The 24,707-nt window shown below is 40.5% G+C and overlaps 1 protein-coding gene across 1 annotated transcript in view; it reads right to left on the reverse strand.

Annotated features, from left to right (window-relative positions):
• Window positions 1–24,707, reverse strand: part of CD109 (CD109 molecule) — a 159,516-nt gene that overhangs the window by 10,932 nt on the left and 123,877 nt on the right. Inside the window, exons 24-30 of the mRNA XM_001927545.7 lie at window positions 13,452–13,533; window positions 11,013–11,241; window positions 9,733–9,898; window positions 7,392–7,582; window positions 6,093–6,248; window positions 4,636–4,701; window positions 1,050–1,192 (exon numbers count right to left, since the gene is read on the reverse strand). Of these exons, the coding sequence (XP_001927580.3) occupies window positions 1,050–1,192; window positions 4,636–4,701; window positions 6,093–6,248; window positions 7,392–7,582; window positions 9,733–9,898; window positions 11,013–11,241; window positions 13,452–13,533 (1,033 nt within the window). The remainder of the gene's footprint in view (window positions 1–1,049; window positions 1,193–4,635; window positions 4,702–6,092; window positions 6,249–7,391; window positions 7,583–9,732; window positions 9,899–11,012; window positions 11,242–13,451; window positions 13,534–24,707) is intronic.

Genomic DNA, 24,707 nt, shown 5'->3' on the forward strand with positions numbered 1-24,707 from the left:
GGCGAAATGCCCAGGAGGTGAGGAAGGGGCAAACACATTTGACATTTTATATCAATGTCAGGAACAAGAAGGCCCAAAAGAGTGGAGACGGTACAGCGATGGCTAAGAAGGGTGACCACCTGGAGGGACTCCTGGAGACGACCCTGAGAGCAATGGGCAGCTCAGAGTGACCTCCAGTGGTGACCTCCAGCCCAAGGTCAACCAGACACCAGGTAGTATTTAAAAAGGGCAGGCAAAAGCTCCTCCATACCAATGCATCTTTCCGGTAACACCCAGCTTAACAGCAAATCATGAGGATAGACTGATAAGGAAGAAATTGTAAGTCTCCTGATTATAAAAGTTCAGAAAGAGAACTTTCTGAAGGAGTTGCTCTTAAACTTGCATGTGCATTAGAATGAGCAAAAAAGCTGAAGTCTGTGAAGTCAGGGGTCTTTTCCTTCAAGATCCTCAGATGCTCTAGACACAGACCGAGTTTAATTGTCATCTTATTAAAGACTCCCAGAAGCTCAGAGTGCCTAAGTATCCAAGGTGAGGACCTTCTAAACTGGAATATTTGTCCCTGTATCTAAAAGAAACTATGCCTTCCACTGAACTTGCATGTTCTTATAAAGTTTTGAATTAAGTGCATAACACTAAAGGTTAAATATGAACCTAGAGTAATTATTTAACAGAAAAATGACTAACAAAAATAAATAATCAATTTTGGAATATTAAGCATGTTTCATTAATTTAAAGTTTTTATAAAGTAAACCTGAGTTTTATTAAACATTTTTATTCAAACGTGTTATAAATACAAGGACTGCTTGTAAATAATGTGAGCATGTTGAGAAATACTTAGATATAATTAGCAGTATTTCTGGTTTGCAATCTGAAGTGCAATGTATAATGGAAATCTTTGCTAAATCAACTCCTTTATTTATATGGTTAAAAGTATATATTCATATGTATAGTTATACAACTAAATATATAAATAACCATATACATTTAACTAAATCTTCAAACCTACATTTTTAAGGAGAAGGAGAACAAGAAGGAGCTCAGATACTAACCTTGTACAGACACTCAAATTCAAGTGATTGACATCATCATTATTATCTTTAACAGCAATGTCTAAATCAAAGGCTTCTTGATCTTGAATAGATTTTCGGATTCTAGAAGATCTAGAATCTTTCACATTATAAATAACATTAAGCTGCAATAAATAACAAATTAGCATAAATAATAAGTTATCAGCAATAAACTGCCTTCATTGTGTATTCTAAATATTAGGTAAGGACTGTCTTTGGGATAAACCCAACTAGCTCTGCAATCTTCAACCTAGAAAAAAATTAGTTTTCCTAACACAGTATCATTATTAACAAACAATTAAAATGTTTATAAACAATGATTTTTTAAATTGAGAAAATTGTTAGGTAATAGTCCAAGTATCATAGATCATTGTGGACACCATCCATGGGTATTGTTTTTTTCACAGAAAGTGAAACATTCCCTCAAGGGAAAAAACCAAACTACTGCCAACTTTCTTGAAAGGTGCCACTAACTTCTTTTTTTAATGCTTTTTATTTTTTTCCATTATGGTTGGTTTACAGTGCTCTGTCAATTTCTACTGTATAGTGAACTGACCCAGTTATACACACACACACACACACACACACACACACTCTTTTTTCTCACATTATCCTCTAACATGTTCCATCACAGGTAACTAGATATAGTTCCCAGTGCTATACAGCAGGATCTCATTGCTTATCCATTCCAAAGGCAATAGTTGTATCTATTAACCCCAAACTCCCAGTCCATCCTTCTCTCTCCCCTTCCCCCATGGCAACCACAAGTCTGTTCTCCAAGTCCATGTGTTTCTTTTCTGTGGAAAGGATCATTTGGCAGCGACTAATTTTTAAGCTTTGTTGCCCAATTAGAGTCATTTTTCACAAACTCGAACCTTAGAAACTCTCAGGAAGATAAAATGTTTTTATTCAAGACCCTTAGTTGAACAGGAACCTGTTCAATCACTAATGCTTTTTTTTTTAAATCACAAAATGTTTTTCAAAGATGAGGAAAATATAACACACTGAAAGTCAACTGGATGTTTTCCAGTTTTACTGTGTGCCCACTGCAACATGAGTGGTGCTGTGGGGACACTGAGGAGGTGTGAGGGCCAGTGCTTTTCTCAAAGGGATCCTAAGATCAGAAGCTTGGGAATGTACTCAACACCTCCTAGGCCTGCACCATGCCAAGGTGAACTGGAATCTATTTAAATTCTTTACCTCTTACACTTTTTTTGATTACTAAGGTTCATTACTATTAGTATATAATATTGTATTTTCTTTTACTTATACCTAAATTTCTCTCCATCTCCCTCTCTCTCCCTCTCTCTCCCTCTCTCTCTCTCTCTCTCTCATACACACACACACACACACACACACACACACACACACACACACACACACACACACTGTTCAGAACTAAACATCTAGAACCCACTGTGGATTTACATACTTAAAAAAAAGTCCTCTCACAACACTGTAAACCAACTATACTTTAATTTTAAAAAGTTCTCATTAATAAAAAATTTATTCAAATAAAAACAACCCTCTCTCTAAGCCTTATGCTGCCACACCTAGATCATATAGCCCTCCATCCCCTGATCATTCTGCAATAACTGTCTGGACATTCTTCAACTTCTTCTTCACCTATAATTGAAAGTGTATTCTTGGAGCAGATGGTCTCTGTGATTTCCTTATCCCTTCCCCAGGCATGCACTTTCCTTTAGAGACCAATCTCTTAGGGAAACAAAGACAACTACTAAATTTGTCCTCTGGGTTGTCATTAATACCCATTGACAGCTAAGTGTTAAGAGTTGATATTTGGCCCACAGTGGAGCCCAAATGCTCATACAGAGAACTTCAAGAAAGCTTGCCATTTATTTCCAACAGGCTTTTTATCAACCCCAAAGAGGTTCCCATTGCCTGCAAATCTGAGCCTTTTCTGTGCCCTCCTTTTTCTTGAATGCTTACAAAAATATCAAGGAAATGTCATGAAATATAAAGGAAATGTCAATACCTGTTCCTGGGTGACCAGCTTTATGGAAATTTTTTTCTTCATTACAAGAAGGGTCTATTGGACCCTACCTTTGGTTTTCTGCATGCTGACACAGATGCAGGACTAGCAGACATCCTGACCAGCAGGTACCATATTTACTGCCATGTCCCTCAAACCACAATAAAAATCATCTGACTTCAGTATTTACCTACATGTGGTTTATCGGGAATGAATTTCAACCAGTTTGGTGGCTTGAGTACACACAATTTTCAATCATATCTCAAATACCCTGTGTATTTATTTACTCTTGGATTTACTCTGCACACTGAAAGACAGCTTGGGAGTCAGAAGGTCCACATTTTGTTAATAAAGGCCAAAACAAATTATTCACTCTTTTCTCTTTCTATCCTTTTCATTGAATACTCTTCCTATTACCTGTGATTTTTCCTGGATTTTTAAAAAAGCATTCAATGTGTTTTGAGCAACACACAAAATAATCTTTGCATTTGGAAGTTTCCAAATTACACCTGACAATGTATCCTTGGGATTACGTCTTAGCAAGCATGTCTGTTCTGTCAACCAGAACAGTTGTACTGGTTTTTGAAAAAAGACCTTTTCTCAATAGCAGCCTTTTTTTAAACTTCCTCAGTAAATCTTTCAAGGTTTGTTTGGTTTGTTTTTCCTAACCAAGCAGGTCATCTTTTTTGGTGCCATCACATATTTTGCATCCCAATAACATGGTCTCAAGTCCCATGAGTTCATGTGTTATCAATAGTGTCCCAGAGTTCCCACTGTGGCCCAATAGGATTGGTGGTATCTCTGGAGCACTGGGATGCAGGTTCAATCCCTGGCCCGGCATAGTGGGTTAAGGATCCAGCGTTGCCCCAGCTGCAGCTTAGGGTCCAACTACAACTCAGATGTGATCCCTGGCCTGGGAACTCCATGTGCTGTGGAGTGGCCAAGATAGAAAAAAAAAGTCTAATAGCTTCCATTCAGAATTTACATACCACCTCCATTATATTCTATCCCAATTATACCATAAAGGGTAGTGTTCTTTGGATTTTCTTCCTATAGCAGAGCACTGAATACATCAGGATCTAATTGTTTTATTTACTATAAAATTTTACATCAAAGGGACATATTTTCCACCTTTGAGTCAATTACTTGGAATATCATGTTGACCTTTATATTGTTAGATGCATATTAAAAAATTGTAAGTAAAAGGCTATCTGCTTATAAACTCACAGTTGAAACTTTATCAGGAAATACAATTTCTGAGTTCTATTTTCACAAAAAATGTGGGAGTTCCCAACAATGCACACAAATTATACTGGAGGAATTTAATCCTCATTTCAAAAAGCATGTAATACTCTCCCAGTAGATTATCAAACGATATCATTGCTGTCTACTCACTAGCCAATAACATCACTAACACTTTTGATTAAAGACAGAGATTTATTTTGCCTACATCATAGAAATAAATCATTAAGAATTTTACATGTTATCTAAGTTAAAGATTTAGCAGTACCCCAAACCAAGGAATTATTATAGCAAGTCATATTTAACAGAATAAAAATAAACACTGTTACCTACCTGACAAATAGCAAATCCAAAACCACTTGCGGAAATATTAACTGCAGTTGGTTCTTCCACAGCAAGCTGGATAAAGGTGGAAAAAAGTGAGTAAGAGTCTCTACGATCAGACAAGATTAGGCACACTCAGGATGGAACTAGAGACTCTCATACTAAGTGAAGTAAGGCAGAAGAAGAAAGACAAATACCGTATGATATCACTTATATCTAGAATCTAATATAAGGCACAAATGAACCTTTCTACAGAAAAGAAATACATGGACCTGGAGAACAGACTTTGGTTGTGGAGGGGGAGGGAGTGGGGGGGGACTGGGGAGATTGGGTTAGTAGATGTTATCTATTCCATTTGGAATGGATAAGCAATGAGGTCCTACTGTGTAGAGTCACTTGTGATGCAACGTGATAAAGGATATTGTGAGAAAAAGAATGTATGTACATGTATGAGCGGGTCACTTTGTTGTACAGCAGAAATTAATAGAACTTTGTAAATCAACTATAATAAAAAAAATTTTTTAAGTGATTAAGGCTAACTGTCCATATCTAGGTCCTTCCAACTAGCACAAGACAGCACAGTTAGCCCTCGTCAGCAGTGTTAGCAGTCTACACTCTCAAGCACTAAGAACTGTACACAGCCTCACACATCAAAAGCTATGGGTCCACAGCTAAGGGGGATGAAGGTAGAGGAAGCTCACATCAGCTGTATGCAGGTCTGCCCTCCCACAGGGGTTGAAGCATGAAGGACAAGAAACAAGAGTCATCTCCCTCCTTGAGCCTTTCAAGTCTGTGGCTGCCGAGCCCTCCAGAGAACACAAGGGCACTGACTGGGACCACCAAGCCCTTCCCTTTGCCATCACTCTCCTCCTCAGTTGTTAGTGTGGAAGTGACTGCTTTCATCCATGTCCCTCAACTTCCCACCAGGTTAACCAAGGGAATAAAGTTAGCACCTAGCACATGCCCTTTATTCTATTTTCAAGCAAGGATTGACTACCAGTTCTATCAGTTGTCCTAAGAGAATGTGATGCAGCCAAGAAGAACACAGTCTTCAAAATCACAGGTTCAAGTCCTAGCTCTGCTGTTACTAGTAACATGATCTGAGCAAGTTACTTAAACTCTCTCTTAGCCTCAGTTTTGTCATATGTACAGTGGGGACAAAAGTACTTAGTGCTTAGTGTTGGTTTGAGAAGTAAATGCACATATAAGGAAATCTGGCCCAGGGCCTACAAGGAAGAGGAACTCAAATCCTCTCCCAGTAACACATGGCCCACATTTTCTCCTTTTCTAAATCTTTCTGCAGTTCTCAACCTCTCCTCCCTTCCCCAGCTCATCAAACTCAACCCAAGGAAGGTGCTCCTTCCTCCTAGGACAGGGCTGGGAATAAGTCTTTGCTGAAGTCAGCAGAAGGGAAAAAAAGGTGTATTCCTGGAGAAGAAATTCAGACAACCACCCCTTGTCCATACCTCTGCCGTCTGGAGGAGGAAGCGATTCTCTGTGTTAATCAGAAACTTAACGGGGCTGGATGAGCGGGGCCCAACCACTTTCACTTGGATATCCGTCTTTTCTGTGTTCATCAGGGCTGCAAACTCAGACAGGGCCTTTAAGGCCACAACAGTGTCCTGTTGGGAAAAGAAAAAGCATTGTCCACATAAACAAATATCAGGGCTGGGAGTTCTTGTGGCTCAGCAGGTTAAGAATCCGACTAGTATCCATGAGGATGCAGGTTTGATTCCTGGCCTTGCTCAGTGGAATCCAGCAATGCCATGAGCTGTGGTGTAGGTCACAGATGCGGCTTGGATCGATCCTACTTTCCTGTGACTATAATGCAGGCCAGCAGCTACAGCTATGATTAGACTCCTAGCCTGGAAACTTCCATATGCCGCAGGTGGGGCCCAAAAAAGAAAAAGAAAAAAATACCATGGTCTCCAAAAAGTAAAGTTCAGGAGTTCCCACTGTGGCTCAGCAGTAACGAACCCAACTAGGATCCATCAGGATGAAGGTTCAATCCCTGGCCATATGCCATGGTATGGCCCTAAAAAGACAAAAAAAAAAAAAAAAAAAAAAAAAGCCAATGTCAGGGGTGCTTAGGACATTCACCATCCTTGAGGGAGCTCTGCTTGATTTGCCTTTGGATCTGCTTGACCTGGAGGAGACAAACGGCTCAGAAAATATCCACTGTGTGGACCAAGTTTCTGCTATACCAGGTACCATGGAGGAAGACTGGCTAATCAGACAGGGAGCTAATTTATCCCATGTGAACATTAGATATGATCTTTACATCAATGATGAGAAAAAATTAAAGTTAGCAATTTAAACCTTTAAGTTACTAAACTTTTTAATTGCCAAGTAATTTTATGAAGTTATGAAAAAAAGCAAACACATACAGTAGAAATATATGTATATTTAATTTTATACATTAGTCAGTGTTAGATACAAAGCTAAAGAAATTTAAAGTGATCAGGGAGTTCCCTTGGTGGCTTAGTGGTAACGAACTCAACTAGTATCCACAAGGATGAGGGCTCAGTCCCTGGCCCCACTCAGTGGGTTAAGGATCTGGCATTGCCGTAAGCTGTGGTGTAGGTCACAGATGCAGCTCGGATCACAGGTTGCTGTGGCTCTGGCATACAGTGGCAGGTGTGGCTCCAATTAGACTCCTACCCTGGGAACCTCCATGTGCTGTGGGTGCAGACCTAAAAAGCCAAAAAAAAAAAAAAAAGAAAAGAAAAGAAAGAAAAAAGAAATTTAAAGCAATCAGCACTCACCTGAGTAGATGCAAAGCCTCCCAAGCTATTTCTCTGCCTGCTCAGCCACCTCATAATTGGGATTCCTTCAGAAACCTGATTCTGCAGGAAATGTGCGAGCAGCGTGTAGGCGGCCACTTCAATATCCAGGGAGCTGGGCTGCCAGGATTCAGAAAGTCTGGACACTGCCGACACCCAGAACTGCATGCCCCCTACAGGAAAAAAGTGGTAACCGTCTGACCAATCACAGAAAAATTACAGTTTAGACCATTAAACATCCCTACCCCAGTCCAAGTTCTCCTTGATGAGCACAAAAATTGCATATATTTCTATACACGTGTATATTTATGCCAAGCAAATATATGCATATTCACACACACATAAACATGTACTTATATGCTGCTTTTTAAACTATTACAACTTAAACATTTTCATCCTTTTCCTACTACTTTTCTTTGAGGACATTTGATGTAAATACTTTTCCCAAGAGAAATTTTACACATTTGGCTCAAGATCAAAGAGCTATTTAAAAAAAAAAAAAAAAAAAAAAAAAAAAGGCAGTTCCCATGGTAGCTCAGTGGTTAACGAATCCAACTGGGAACCATGAGGTTGCCGTTTCAATCCCTAGCCTCGCTCAGTGGGTTAAGGATCTGGCATTGCCGTGAGCTGTGGTGTAGGTTGCAGACACTGCTCAGATCTGGTGTTGCTGTGGCTCTGGCATAGGCCAGCAGTAATAGCTCCGATTAGACCCCTAGCCTGGGAACCTCCATATGTCGAGGGTGTAGCCCTAGAAAAGGCAAAAAGACAAAAAAAAAAACAACAAAAAAAATCCATACGACATTCCAGAACATCCCAAAATATTTTAGGACATGGTGGAAAGAATCCTGTTCTGGGAATCTGCCATTAATCAGCTTTAATGTTCTGGAAAAATCCCTTTTTTTTTTTTTTAGAGCCACACCTGTGGCATAGGTAAGTTCCCAGGCTAGGGGTTGAATTGGAGCTATAGCTGCCAGCCTACACCATAGCTCACGGCAACGCCGGATCCTGAAGCCACTAAGCAGGGGCAGGAATCGAACCCAAAACCTCATGGTTACTAGTCAGGTTCATTAACACTGAACCACAACAGGAACTCCAAAATTCTCCATTTTTCATTCTCTGAAAGTTAGTGTTCAAAGTTCAAAATCCCCAAGACCCCCAAGAAAAATGAAGAACCATGGCCAATTTAACAATCTTCCTTTAAATCTTCCTACTTGGTACCTCCCTCCTTAAATATTACTATTTAAATGATGATTACACTGAAGTGGAAGGTTAAACAATTGCCCCTTAGCTAAGCAAAGCAGCAGAAATGTCAAGGACTCCTTCAGCCTCTATGCAATAATCTAGTCCCCGTTACTACAATGGGTATTAAGGATTTAATCTAAATTACTGCTCATAATAATAATAATACAGTATTTTTTTACAGCCTCAGAAGTCCCTAAGCACTTTCCACAGTTAATCCCTTCTTGAACTAACATAGCTTTGAATCAGTTGATAAGACCTAAAATTACTTCTGCCCACCCACTCCCCTCCCCACACACACCTGGATCCCTGACTCTAGAGGCCATTTGGGAGGTAATGACACCTGTACTTTTTGTCCTATTGTAGCCCATAAGGACTCCTCATTCCAAAGCTGCTAAAAAATCACATACACAGCTCACCAATAGCATTTTTTGGCATTTGCATTTCTTTTTGTTGTTGTTGTTGTTGTCTTCTTAGGGCCATGCCTACAGCATATAGAGGTTCCCAGGCTAGGGGTCAGATAGGAGCTGAAGCCTCTGGCCTACACCTCCGCACAGCAACGCCAGATCCTTAACCCATTGATTGAGGCCAGGGATCGAACCTGCGTCCTCATGGATACTAACTGGATTCATTTCTGCTGAGCCACAGCAGGAACTCTGGCATTTGCAGTTCTATTCATTAGTACTTTCATTCACATTTTTAACACTTGCTAAGGGGTAGACCCTGCACATTTTCTCATTTAATCCTCACAGCAACTCTAAAATAGGCATTATTCCCATTTTACAGTGAGGGAAAATGAAGCCCTTAAGGGAAGTAACAGGACCAGAATTTTGGCCCAAGTATCTCCCAAACACAAGGCCTTCATGTCCACTCAAGGCCACCAAATCAGACAACTCAAAGGGTAACTGAAATACAGCAGAACACACCTAAAAGAAAGAAACACCCAGGGCCCCCAATTCTCTAGAAAACACCTAGACCCATCCTGATCTAAACCCGCATCTCATTTTCCATCCCATTCAGATGGAAACTCCGGCCCTGATGTATGGAACTTTCTCACAAGTGCGTGAAGGATCCCACCCATTACCTTCTTGTTCCGCTCCTGAAGTTAGCACATTCAAAGCTTCCTTCGCTTTGGGGCTCCTCACGGATGACAGCGCATATGTTACAAGAGCCAGGGTGTAATTGTCTGAAATTCCTTTGTCAAATTCAGACTCCAAAAAGTTGATAGACTCCTGCACATCAATATTGGGCTGGAAAGAAAAATAGATATATTTTACTACTCAAAATAACCCATCACCATGTATTTAAATAAAAAGTATTTTGGAATATTCATTCAAAAAATAATCTCAATGTCTATTAAGCACCCAACTTTGTCCTAGGCCATGGGAATCACCAGCAATCATGGACATTTAAAGTCTGCCATGCATTTTGAAAATAACACTGCTTTTCAGGTTTTATAAGCAAAGAGGCACCCTTCCTTAGAGGGGGAAAAAAAGTAAGAAGTAGAGCTTTTGCCAGTGTTTATCCCATTGACTATCATGAACTAACATGAAGGCAAAAAATACAGCCGAAGAAAGATACTGCTCAGATTTGATCTCAGGTGTTGCAGCTCTAAATTCAGGGAAAGTTAATATTCTACATGCCCAGTACTGGTCTAGGAAAATAGTAGGAGCTTGATACAGAAAACAACTGCTTTTTATCATTTATAGTTGGCAACAGCCAGTAAAGGCATCAATCACTGAGACAGTTCTAGGGCAAAATTAAGTTCATCAGCACAGCTCATTCTCATCCAGACAGTCAGGCCCATTCAACACACTTTTTAGAGCATGGCTGTAATTTTTACTAAATTAGCATATATTATAATTGCTTCAAGGTATTTTAGAAATTAAAATCCTTCACGGAGTTCCCTGGTGGCCTAGCAGTTAAACATCCAGCATTGCAGTGGCTGTGCCACAGGTTTGATCTCAGGCCCAAGAACTTCTGCATGCCATGAGCACAGCCAAAACTAAAAAATCCTTCACAATCTAAACTGGCTAGAATGCATTCCCAAATTCTGAAGAAGTTTCTGTTCCCTAAGAAATTAACTTCCTGAAGATAAAATATGTATTGACTTACCTTACCACTAACAACAACATTTATATGAGAAAACATTTTTAGGAGTCTCTTAGCTACTCTGAAAGAGTGGATCAGTATTCTTAAATTTTGGAATATGGCCACAAAGGCCAAGCAAAAGAATAGTCAAATTCAAGGTTTCAAATGTAATGGAAAATGGCAAATTTTTTTAAGTTTCCAGACACATATTTGACCCATCAAGATTTACCTTCCTGATGATTGTCCACCCATTATTTATTAAAGATTAAATACCTGATACTTTTTATATCCCAGGAGAGAAGTCACAATATAAGCTGTAAGGGTTATGGGACTTTGATTGCCACCTTGAAGCTCGCTATGGATCACTCTTCCTGGCTCCCAAAATTCACCATTGGATTTCTGATGTCCTTTGAGCCAAGTATAAGTTCTGTGTAACACATTCTGATCAATATCTATGTAGGGATCAGCTTCAAGGAAACATCTTAAAACAAAAGCTGACAACCTTGGTGAAAAGGAAGGAAAGATTACATAAAACACAGTTTGTAAAGTCCTCTAAATTACTGAACAAGAAAACACCAACAATCCCAACACTTTTCCCCACAGGGAGGTTCATCAAAAGGCGACCACAGGGACAAAGTGAAACAAAGTCACAACTCATGGGGGCCAGCAGGCATAGCCATGAAATTCCAGGTCAACTCCCAAAATAGCAGAGCTAGTAAAGAAATCATGTATCTCAGGAGTTCCCATCATGGCTCAGTGGTTAACGAATCCGACTAGTACCCATGAGGACTCAGATTCAATCCCTGGCCTTGCTTAGCAGGTTATGGATCTGGCATTGCCATGAGCTGTGGTGTAGGTTGTAGACATGGCTTAGATCCAGCGCTTCTGTGGCTGTGGTGTAGGCCGGCAGCTGTAGATCCAACTGGACCCCTAGCCTGGGAACCTCCATGTGCCATGGGTGTGGCCCTAAAAAGACAAAAAGAAAAGAAAAGAAAGAAATCATCTAATCTCTACTCATTACTGGAGAGAATTAAATAAATTGTCCAGGGGTTCATCACCTCTTCCAGGTATTTACCAAGGAAGTGCTCACTGTACAGTCCACTCAACCCTAAAGCAGTGGATGAAGTATATTTAGCTCACAACCAAACTGTAGTGCTTTTAAGTAGAGGAAATGGTTATTTTCTCTTCCAAAGGACAGGAATCAGCATGTTACAGCCTGTGGGCCAAATCTGTCTGGGCCAACAGAGCCCACCCTCTGTTTACAGGTGCCTCTGCCCCACTCATGATCCCCGCAAGAGCATTTAAAGGGAGAAAGAAAGAGAGGGTGGAAGGAAGAGGGAAGAAGATGCAACAGAGGCTCCACATGGCCTGCAAGGCCTGACCCATTCATCATATGACCTTTACAGAAAGTGTGCCAACCTCCACTGCAGAATACTAAATACTGTGAAAACACATCACTCAGTAAAATACAGGAACCTTTCTATTTATGGATCTAGAGCCTGACTCATGCCAAAAGAAAATTTGAGGTGGATCTATCTCATCCTATAAAAGATTGAGCGCCACAAACATGACCGATATTCACTACAATGCAGTTTTCCTTTATGTCTCAGAAAAATTCACTTCCATGCCCCCTTGGTGTTAGGCATGGCCACAGGACCAGTCCCTGATCATGATAAAGTGATAAGAAAAGTTACACCCAGGCTGAAGCTTCTCAGTGCCAGTGCTGGGCACTCCCGCCTTCTGTCTCCAGGCTGCAGCAAGCCTGGGGCCTCTGGGAGAGACGGTGACACGGGGAGATGGGGAGATGGTGGCTGAAACAAGGAGTGCACAGCCACCTGCTGAGCCACAGTGGACATGCAGCATGAACACAAAGCCAAATAAACTTGGATGTAGAGGGTTGATACCACCGCATACCTTGTCTAACTCTACTGACACAATCAGTCTTCTTCTAAGCAAAAAACAAAACTTGAGATATTGCAAGAGGAGAGTAATCATCCAAAATCATGTACACAAAGACTTCATTCTGGGGGAAATTCTGTGTTCTTAATCCCATCACTGTTTTTTCACAAAAAAATAACAGTAAGAAACAACATTAACTGTACCAGCGCAAAATTTGTGTTGACTGTGTCTTACTAGAAAAAGAATTATGGGACGTTCTCGTTGTGGTGAGAGCCCAACCTTTATCAATGAGGATGTAGGTCTGATCTGTGGCCTCACTCACTGGGTTAAGGATTCGGCATTGGCATGAGCTATGGTGTAGGTTGCAGATGCAACTTCGATCTGGCGTTGCTGTGGCTGTGGTGTAGGCTGGCAGCTGTAGCTCTGATTCGACCTCTAGCCTGGGAACTTCCCTATGCTGTAGGTGTGGCCCTAAAACAACCCAAAAGAAAAAAAAAAAGAATTATGTCACAATCACCGCACATTTCTAACCAATTTTTCTTGCCAACTGCACCATCATCTTAAAGTATTTTATTGCTGCTTTTCCCACTTAAAAAAAAAGAGGATTTATGACTTATTTTTTCTAAATAAAAATCTCTGATTTATTAGTGTTCTAAGATTGTATTTTAAAAAGAAAATCTCTTTTAAGAAAGCCAGGCTATGGAAAAAACAAGCTCCAAGCTGATACAGACACACGTGTCGATTCATGGCCATCGTGACCTAGGGAGAGCCTGTTCCATGACATGGATTTGTTTCACTTGCAGAAACACTTACCAAGTGCTCCCAGAAGGGTCATCATTTCCAAAAGCACTGAAAGAGCCATCCTCCCTCTGATAGAGGAGTTCTCTCTGGTAGCCTGAAGACACCAAAACAGACAGATCATCAACACACTCAACTTACAACAAATGGAAGTTTCTAATCATGACTTCATGGTGAGGAGACATGGGCAGAGAACGGAAAGAAGGAGACGTCCAATCAACTAAAATTAAATATTTTCTGTATTATGTGTCGTGGGAGATTAAAAACATCAGGATTTTTCAAGCAGAACACATAAAGTAAGAACTGTCATATCCCCAAGTGAAAGTAAATTCAGAGGAATTCCATAACATAGACAACAATTCTAGCCATTCAAAAGCAAGTAATTAAAAAGTAGAATAGTTAACCCTATAGCACAAACTACAATGGTTTCAATATTTAGTCACCTAAAATTGTTTGCTACCTAAGAAAAATACTAGCTACAGTATCTTAATTAAAGTTTAAGGCTAAAACAGGACATGAAAATACTTTCTATTCTTAGGCCAGAAACAGAAGGGAGAAAACTGCCAAATAATCTAAAGCAATGGCTCTAGAATTTTTTGATTATGGCCGACTGAGGTAAACCCAAGACCAACTAATCTAGCAAACATCAACTACAAGTTCTCACTCAAAAAGAACATTGTGGAATTCCTGCCGTGGCCAGTGGAAATGAATCTGACTAGTATCCATGAGGACACAGGTTCGATCCCTGGCCTCGCTCCATGGATTAAGGATCTGGCGTTGCCAAGAGCTGTGGTGTAGGTCACAGGCTTGGCTTGAATCCTGCATTGCTGTGACTGTGACGTAAGCCAGCAGCTGTAGCTCCAATTCGACCCCTAGCCTGGGAACCTCCACACGCCCTGGTGCGGCCCTAAAAATAAAGAAAAACGTGGTGATGGTAATGAAGTCTCACTGTCTCACTACAGAACTAAACTGGGGAGGGGGGTGAAGCTCATCACTTCTTTAATAAAAGCAGATGTTTCATATTGCAAACAAATGGCTGCAAATAAGAGGCAGATGTTTCACATTTGCAAAGCAGCACAAGCAGGTCTCACAGGCCAAGCACTGAAAGATTCACCACCCCAGCCCCCACGGAATTAAAATAACACTTTAATCATTAAAAAGTAAGCCTAAGCAGGAGCCAAAACCATTTCCAACTCAGGTCTTCAGCAATGACTCTCTGATAACCAGGAATTCTTCCCTGAAATCTACGGGACTCCACTGTGAGAGGTGAAGGCACAGTGAATGAACCTGCAGCAACGCCATGCAGCTCCAGGCAGCCATAACTATTTGTAAAACACGGAATTAAATCCCTAGTACACTCTAGTAACAAAAAAATTTACTTTATGAAAACCACATCAATGGTATCAATAACTATAATTAGTTATTCACATTTGATTAACAAAACATGAGTGTTAATGTTTAAAATGAGTTAATCCTCTCTTGCCATGTCCCAAACTTTTCTCCTTGAGCTTTTCCACAGGAAACCCAAATGCTAATCTCTGATTTAAGCCACAGTATGACAAAATGCACAGAAGAACATGGTGATCTTTAAGACCTATGGTAAAAGAAATATAAACAGCATTTAAGTGATGACAAAATTTTCTTAATTTGAAGAATGGGGTGTTAGGTTATAATCTTTACTTTTTTTTTTTTTTTTTTTGTCTTTTTAGGGCTGCATGCATGGCATATGGACATTTCCAGGTTGAATCAGAACTGCAGTTGCCACCCTACACCACAGCCGCCACAGCAACATGGGATCCGAGACTGGTCTGTGAACTACATCACAACTCACAGCAACGCCATATCCCTAACCCACTGAGTGAGGCCGGGCATTGAACCCGTGTCCTCATGGAAACTAATCAGGTTTGTTACCACTGAGCCACAACAGGAACTCCCAGTTTATAATCTTTACTTTTAAAACTGAAATATTATGGCACAGTAATTAAGTAGGCAATTTAATCCAACATGACTATGTGTCAGGAACTAGTCAAAGCCCTTTTCAGGTATTAACTCAGGTAATTCTTTTTTTTTTTTTTTTTTTTTTTTTTTTACTTTCTTATTTTTTTTTTTTATTTTTTTTATTTTTTTTTTTTATTTTCCCACTGTACAGCAAGGGGGTCAGGTTATCCTTACATGTATACATTACAATTACATTTTTCCCCCACCCTTTCTTCTGTTGCAATTCTTACAAGTCTGTCATTTCCTTTTTTGAGATGCAGAGCAAGGCTGCACAGCTGGTAGGTACTGCAAGTTACACACCAGCCAAGGCAGAACTGTCTCAAAAGCAGCTGCTTCCTGCTAATTCACAGAGCTCTTTCAACAATTAATATAGGAAAAGTCCTTCACATAGTACTTTTCACATGCTCTCAATAAACAATAGCTAACATGGGTGTAGAAAAAGGCTTCCTAACCATTAGATTTTTAAGATAAAAATCGACTATGATAAATTACACTTTTCCATGGCAAAACACTATAAGCAAAGTTGAAAAACAAATAACAAATTAGAAGAAAATATTTGCAACATATGACAGACAAATGGCTAATCTCCCTAATACTATATAGATTTTATGTGTACATTTATAGATACCAATACTATTTACTGCTACGTACAGATTATATAAAGACTTTTTTTAATTTAAGGGGAAAAATAAAAAAGTCCTATAGAGAAAAAAATGGACAAAAGACAAGTACAGACATTTCACAAAAAACCAAAGAGAGAAAGACTGACCTTAAGACAGGAAAAAATGTTCAACTTAATAATAGGTGAAATACACATTAAAGCTACATAGTGAGATACCATTTCTCACCCATCATATCAGAACAAATTTTAAAGCTTGACTGTTCAGTGCTGTAGAGATTCCAAGGAAACCAGTACTCATCCACTGCCAGAGGGAATTCCAGTGGCACAACTTCATGCAGAAAAATGTCTGTCTATACCTTTTGACCCAGCAGTTGTGCTTCTAAGGATCACCCTGAAGATAAACCTCCAACAATACAAAAATATATATGCAGTCTATTGATAGCAGCCTTATTCATAATTGCAAAAAAAAAATTGGAAACTACCTAAGTGCCCTCAAATTGGAGACTGATTGAAAAGACTGTGGTACATGTATGTGTGCAGTGGAGTACCACACAGCTGTGTAAAAGAGGGAGGATTGTCTCTCTCAACTGATGCACAGCAATTTCCAGGACAACCTGGTAAGCGAAAAGGGAAAAGTCCAAAAGAGCACATGTGCCTTCTGTGTAAGAAAAAAGAGAAAATAAGAAGCATATATTATTGAGGTACTACCTCACACTGGTCAGAATGGCCATCATTAGTTAACTCTATAAATAACAAATGCTGGAGAGGGTGTTGAGAATAGGGAACCCTCCTACACTGTTGGTGGGAATGTAAATTGGTAAAACCACTATGGAAAACAGTATGAAGGTTCCTCAGAAAACTAAATATAGTACTGCCACATGACTCAGCAATTCCAACCCTGGGTGTATATCCAGACAAAGTTTTTGTTGAAAAAAACACATGTACCCCTATGTTCACTGCAGCACTATTCACAATAGCCAAGGTATGGAAACAACCTAAATGTCCATTAACAGATGAATGGATTAAAAAGATGTGGCACATATACAATGGAATACTACTCAGCCCTCAAAAAGAACAAAGTAATGCCATTTGCAGCAACATGGATGGAACTAGAGATTCTTATATTAAGTGAAGTCAGAAAGAGACTTTCTTTCTGATTTATATGATATCACTTATAACTGGAATCTAATATATGGCACAAAAGAACCTTTCTACAGAAAAGAAACAAACTCGTTGACCTAGAGAACAGACATGTAGTTGCCAAGGAGGGGGAGGGAGTTCGATGGACTGGGAGTTTGGGGTTAGAAGATGCAAACCATTGCATATGGAGTGGATAAGCAATGAGGTCCTACTGTATAGCACAGGGAACTATATCTTGTGATGGAGCATAGTGTAGAATAATGTGAGAAAAGGAATATATATATATACATATATGTATGGGTCACTTTGCCGTGTAGCAGAAATTGACAGGACATTGTAAATCAAGTATAATAATTTTTTTAAAAAAAGAAGAAAAACAAAACATATGTTAATTTCTGCAGTGAAAGAGAGAAAATATAAACTAGAAAATACCTCAGAAAGTTACCCACAAAGGACAGGAAGAAGGGTCCTGAAAGGGAGACGCAGCTCTTTGCCTTTACAACCTTTTAGAATCAGTTTGACTGCTGGAAGCATGTTAATGTTCTACATATTTAAAAATAAAAAAACCAGAATGGAAAAAATTAAACAGCAGACACTATTAACACTACCTTAGTTCATTCTAACAAGTTTTAGTTTTCATGTAACTCTGAAAAAAAAATGCAACATATAATATCTTTCTTTGTCAGAGTTGCTCAAGGACCACAGAGAAGCAGGGTAATTTTCTAACCTTCACAAATGAAATGAAGACTTTATCCCTCAATTTCCAATTCAGGACTAAATCCAACAGACAGCATAGGTTACTTGTGGACTCCCCTCATGTGAGGGGAGGGGGAGGAGGGGAAGGAAAGGGTGGGGAGGGGGGAGAAGAAGAGGGTGAGGGGGGAGGAGAAGAAGTGGGTGGGGGGAGGAGAAGAAGTGGGGAGGAGAAGACACGGGGGGAGGGGAGGGTGGAAGAGAAGGGGGAGAGCAGGAGGGGAGGAGGGAAGAGGGTAGAGAGGGGGTTGGAGAAGAGGGAGGGGAGGGGAGGGGAGGGGCAGGACAGGAAAAGAGGGAGGGGAGCCCTGACCCCTACCACAACAGGAGGTGCCTCTGTGGGAAGATGTACCAACCTGTAAAATAAAATTTAAAAAATAAAATAAAATAAAAGATGTACCAACCTAGAGGCAAGGATCACGTGCCTCACAGCCCTGACTACATCCACAAGGGCAGTTCTGAGCATGAGTTACATACTGTAAATTCGTGGGGGAGGTGACATCATGGGGCTGTTAGCACTGGGGGGGCGGGGGGGCTAACCTCCAATAGGCGCTATTAACATCAACAACCAGCAGGCTTCTTCCAGCAGTGGCAGGCAGCCCAGAGGTGGGAGACTCGCAGACACTCCTCAGGTACTGAGTGCATTTCCTGAGCTGGCTTAGATGAAACTAAGAATCCAAACCTCCAGCTCTGCTCCGTGGGCAAAGTCAAAATGGGGGGGTACAAACCGAGAAGGGGGCTTAGGTGACTCTCCCGTGGGCCTCCCTCAAGCCTTAAGCCAGCCACGCATCCCTAGGAACCTTCAGTTCCTTGTCCTCCAAATCCTCCAGTCCCATTAGAGACAGCTGGCCAGCTCAGCTCTAAGATTTACTGTTAGCACAAGTCCATGTTCCAGAGCAGTCCCCTAAATGGAAGACTTTTCATCACCATCACTATGGGTGAGGAAGGCAAAAACACTGTTTTCGCCAAACATTTACAAGGAAATCAGAGTACTGCCTTTAAGTCCATACTTTCATGAATAGTTCTTGAATTAGAAAATAATCAGAGTAACAGACACTTCTAAAATTTTAAATAATGATGCATAAACTGTTGTTTAAGGCCAGACAAGATCCATAATTAGTGGGTCATGAATTTTCTTTGGCATAGCCATGAATGTATAATAGTTACAATTTATCACAGCAAATACGAAAGCACCATTCAGAGAAACACATAATAATGTAACATTCTAAACAAATTTGACTTGGTTTACCCTAAGTGTCAAAACTGCACACAAATAAAGGAAATAAGATCAGCTGCCTGTGACTGCATCCATCACTTTCTCTGGTAAGAAGCTGATAAAAAAATACTCTTGGTACTAGAATTATTTGATATCAATTTCCTTACTCCCTCTAACAGGAAATGGAAAGTGAGAACTTTACCAGCATTTTTCTTTAGCATCTTGACTCCCGCCTCCAGCCATTCTATGGCAGTCAAATACAGCATCAGAATTCTGAACCCTACTTTTTTCCTGTTTTTATTCTAATAGAGAAAAGATAATGTGTTTTCAACTAAGTCAGGTCTGAGTCTTACTTGAAAAATGGAGCCACAGGCACTACAAATGAAATATTTGAGGGAAAAAGGTAGTTTAAATCTTCAATCACTAGGTCTGGGATTTCCAGTCTTTATCAAAAACTCTTTTCATTTTACAGGTCAGTTTTTCCTTTTGACAGTAAAAGACACTTATTCAATGACATAGCTATTGTTTTGACCAAAAAAATAATGGGTTCAGTTACAGGGCTGCTGGGTCAAGTACGATTTGAGGAAAACAATGCACTCTTCACAAATGACATTTAAATAATACAATCACTACTTGTGCCAAAGCCAACTGAATTCCTTAAAAAATTAAAATGACAGTATATTTTTCTGAAAGTGTGGCAAATGTGACAGCAAAAGAAAAAAGAGTCTCTGAAATGAGACACTGGAGTCATAATGAAAATCATTACAGAGAAGTTTCTGTCCACTATGTGATTTAGTCCAGCGTGTAAAAAGATGTATTTCAAAGAACTCACTGGATTGATGCTAATCGGCTACTTCACAGGCTCATAAGGCAACACACTAAAACCTGTGGTCACATTTCCTAGTTCGTAAGAAACTTGATGAGAAATAACCATGCATCCTGGAAGCAGCTGAGAGATCCAGACCCATGGACCACACAGGGACAATTAGCCTAAAGCCCAAAGGTGTTAACACTGACATCAAAGCAGGAGCCACAGTGTACTTCCTGAGGGGCCTACTGAGCTAACAGAGCAGATAGACTGTCCCCTCCAGCAGGGCGCTTGCCTTCTCCTGTAGAAGACAGTCAGGAGAAGTTCCCATCATGCACAGTAGAAATGAATCCAACTAGGATCCATGAGGATTTAGGTTCTATCCCTGGCCTCACTCAGTGGGTTAAGGATCCGGCTTTGCCAAGAGCTGTGGTGCAGGTTGCAGACGCGGCTCGAATCTGATGTTGCTAGAGCTCCGATTTGATTCCTAGCCTGGGAACTTCCATATGCCACAGGTGTGGCCCTAAAAGATCATTTTAAATAACGTTAAGAGTGATGAAGAAAACACAATGGAATAACTCAAGTAAGAGCTACTAAGCAGTCAGGAAGAACACCTGGAGAATAAGAAGGAGTCAGAACTGGGAAGATCTGGGGGAAGAGTATCCAAGAAGAGGCAGAACAGATGGAAAGGCCCTCTGTTCTGTGGAGCTGGGCGTGCTCCCAATGCAGCCAGGTGGAGCCTGGAAAGGGCAGCTTCCCACAGGTGACACAGAACTCTGGCCAGGACCCACTGGAGAACTTTAAGCAAGGAAGTGGCACAATTTTGACATTATCAAAAGATGCCTTTTAAAATACATGGAGATTGGGGAGTTCCCATTGTGGAACAGTGGAAACAAACTGCCTAGTATCCATGAGGACACAGGTTCGATCCCTGGCCTCATTCGGAGGGTTAAGGATCTGGCACTGCTGTGAGCTGTGGTGTAGGTTGCAGATACCGCTCGGATCTGGCATTGCTGTGGCCGTGGTGTAGACCGGCAGCTGCAGCTCCCATTCAACGCCTAGCCTGGGAACTTCCATATGCCTCGGGTACAGCCCTAAAAAGGAAAAAAATTGAAAAATTAAAACAATAAAATACATGGCAATTGTATTGAAGGCGAGTAAGCATATTAAAAAGGAGTCTAGGAAGCTGCTGGAGTGGCCAGGTGAACAATGACAGTCTGAGTGGAACAATCAGCCTGAGGTGGAGACTGGAAGAATCACACTTGTTTTCAGAGGAAGAATGGACAGAACTTACTTGCTGACTTTAGACCCCACCTCCCTAGTTAGATCCAATTAACTGTACTGTAGCTGACAGTTAACTGAGCATTTACTACATGTTAAACAAAGTGTTAGGCAGTCCCCACCAGTAGTAGGTTAAGAATCTGACTGCAGCAGCTTGGGTCACTGTGGAGGTGCAGGTTTGACCCCTGACCCTGGCATATCTGGCATTGCTGGCCCTGTGGCATAGGTCACAGCTGTGGCTCAGATTCAATCCCTGGCCTGGAAACTTCCATATGCTGCAGATGCAGCCATAAAATTTTTTAAATATAAAATGAATTTTAAAAATTAAGTGTTGAAATATCTCATTGAATCTTCAAAACAGCTCTAAGGAGTGGATGTTTGTCTACCCAGGTCTTATAGATGGAAGACAAGGCTCAGGAAGCCGGCCCCCAGCAGAAGGCAGAGTTCAGAGTCCAGGCCTGCCAGCCCACAGCCAGTCAGCACTGTAACCACGGCTCTGCTTCCCCCCCTGGGGGGGGGGGCCCTCCCACTCCCCAGCTGCAGGCTGTTCATCCTGCCCACACTGTGGAGACAACATGCCTTGTGGATGCTCTGTGTCCTCTAACTCCAAGCAAACATGCAGAAGACCCCCAAACAAGCTTGGAAAACCTGCAGTCTGGTGCCCACCTGGCCAGGATGGGCCTGGGGACCAGGACTGTTTTGGGGAAAAACAAACAAACAAACAAACAAACATTTTTTTAGGACATCTGCTGAGCCAGAGCAAAGTATCTAGGGCAGAAACTCAGTTTCTAAGAAATGAGTTATTGCTCCTTGAACAGTTCAAATGATAAAGCTTACTCTCTTGAAAGCATTGATATTTGATTAGCCAACACTACAGTTCATAAAGCATATAAAACATGCAATCGGTGTCATTTTCTAAAATATCTTCCTGTATTTTAAAACAGCCAAAAGAATGCACATGAAGTTGTAAAGCACCTGTCTAGTTCCTATACACACTCTACCTAAAACTGGCCAAATTAATTTCAGATACAAGTCTGAATCTTATTTTTTAAAGGTGCAGAGTTAAATTATGAAAAGCATTTCTAACTTATCTCCTTAAATATAACCATTATGGCAATGTGCAAAGGTCTCACCTGAGTTTAGCATGGCACACACTGTACCACACAGAGCCCCTGGTACACTGCTTAAACTCATTAGAACCAAAAAGCAGATCTTGCATTTATAAATTTAAAATATGACTGATTCATTTTAATAATTAGTAGATTTTACTAAGCAAACATAGTCCATAGTTCATGAAGACCATTCCAGGTAAAGGACACGTAAAGATGCATTACATGAAGATCATGAGTACCTGGAAGCCATAGGGGAAGTGTTTTAGTATATAAGTACCATTTTTCTTGAAAACTTAGTAACATGTTTTTCTATATATATGATGAAACATTTGATTTGTTTTAACCATTCTCTTTAAATAAATTAATATCAACTGAAAAAATATGACTGATTCACAAACATAGGCAGAAAGACTAGTTTTCAATGGGTAGCTTGGTCTTTGGGATCTTGGAGAATTTCCTGAAGGATTTAAGGACCTGGGCCTGCAGTGTCAGAAATGCCTGCAGGGCCCAGCTCTCATCTGAGAGAAACCATAACACTATCTCCTTCACAGCAGAGCTCAGGCTGCTCAGCCATTCTCTGGGCCAGCCCAGCCCAGGGTGGGGGAGCCCAGGACACTACAGCTCACACGCTTGGATCTGACATCCTAAGTCACTCTAGGCTAAGCTGATGCCCCAGATTCTAACCTCTGGGGTCTCCCCCGCTACAGGATCCATGGCACTCCCTTCCCATTTTATTAGAACCCCTACAGAGGCCTCCTGCATGCTGGTTATCCTGAAACATCCTGACCTGATTCCTGGTCCTCCTCTGTCCTATGCTATAAGCTTCCCATAACCTAAGAATTCTGCAAAGTATCGCTATCCCATAGCACTCTCAGTGTGGACTGTGGAGCCAGACTACCCCCAGTCACCATGGTAAATCATTTAACCTCCCTGTGCCTCAGTTTCCTCATCTGTAAAATGGAAATAATAACAGTTCACCTTCCTCCAAGGGAGGTTGTGAGAATTAAATGAGAACACTTGTAAAACATTTACACAGGGATAGTTACTACCATTATTACATAGAATTTAATTTAGGATAAATAAGTCTCGACATAATGATGGAACCTGGGGGAAAAAGGTCCTGTCAAAAATAGTGTCTTTACTGGAGTTACCATTGTGATTCAACAGTAATGAATCCGACTAGGAACCATGAGGACATGGGTTCAATCCCTGGCCTTGCTCGGTGAGTTAAGGATCCCAAGTTGTGGCTGTGGTGGAGGCCAGCTGCTGCAGCTCTGATTCGACCCTTAGCCTGGGAACTTCCATATGCTGCATGTGTGGCCCTAAACACACACACACACACACACACTGTCTTAACTAGGTTTTATAATTCTTAACTGTGGAAAAGACAGCAAAATCATTAACAGCTTGCTTCTGGAGGCATTCACTGCAAAAAAAAAAAAAAAAAAAAAACCCTACGTGTTGGAAAGTATTGATCCTATTTGTACATTATACTAAGCAAGCATATTCCTATCATTTGGCAAGAACCATTCTAATCCTCACCAGTTTGATGGACAGTGGGTCTCCCAAACCGGGCAGAACAATGAACTCACAGAGATCTTGCTAGAAGTCCCCTAACTTTCATGCCTTCCCATTGTTCACTGGCTTTAAATTTCCAGTTCCAGCCAGGAGGGAATGGCAAGAAATATTTAAAGCACTAAAAGGAAAAAATATGCAACCTAGAATACTCTATCCAGCAAGAATATCATTTAAAATAGAAGGGGAAATAATTTTTTTTTCCAACAAACAAAAACTAAAAGAATACAGCAACACAAAACCCAGGCTAAAAGAAATACTGAAAGGGCTTATCTAAACCAAAAAGAAAGGAAGGAAAGGGAAGAAAAAAGAAAAAAAAAAGAGGAAGAGGAAGAACTAGGACTGAGGAAACCCCAATCAGAGAGCAGTCACTGAAATAAGCCAGCATACAGATTTAATCATTAACATGCTTCAAACAAAATAAAATTAAAAAGAAAAAAATAAAAAGAGTCATCAAAATCATAAAATGTGGGCAAGGGATGTTAGGAAGTAAATAGACCCTTTTTATTGTTTCTCTTCTTAATTTTAATATAGTAGTGAAGTGTTTGAACCTACAGGACCATCAGGCTAAAACACACAATTATAGGAAGGGGTTAGCATACTTAAAAAACAGGGAAACCACAAGCCAAAACAAAACATTGCATTCGCAAAAAATGAAAAAAAAAAAGACACTCAAGCAGATAATAACAGGAGACCATCCAACCAAAAAAAAAAAAAAAGAAAGGAAGAATGAAGAACCATAGAATCAACTGGAACATGAGGTTCA

Source organism: Sus scrofa, chromosome 1, assembly GCF_054392235.1.
Source record: "Sus scrofa isolate SSC_HxYL_T2T_F1_AM1 chromosome 1, Sscrofa_HxYL_maternal_Yorkshire_Landrace_v2.0, whole genome shotgun sequence".
NCBI lineage: Eukaryota > Metazoa > Chordata > Mammalia > Artiodactyla > Suidae > Sus > Sus scrofa.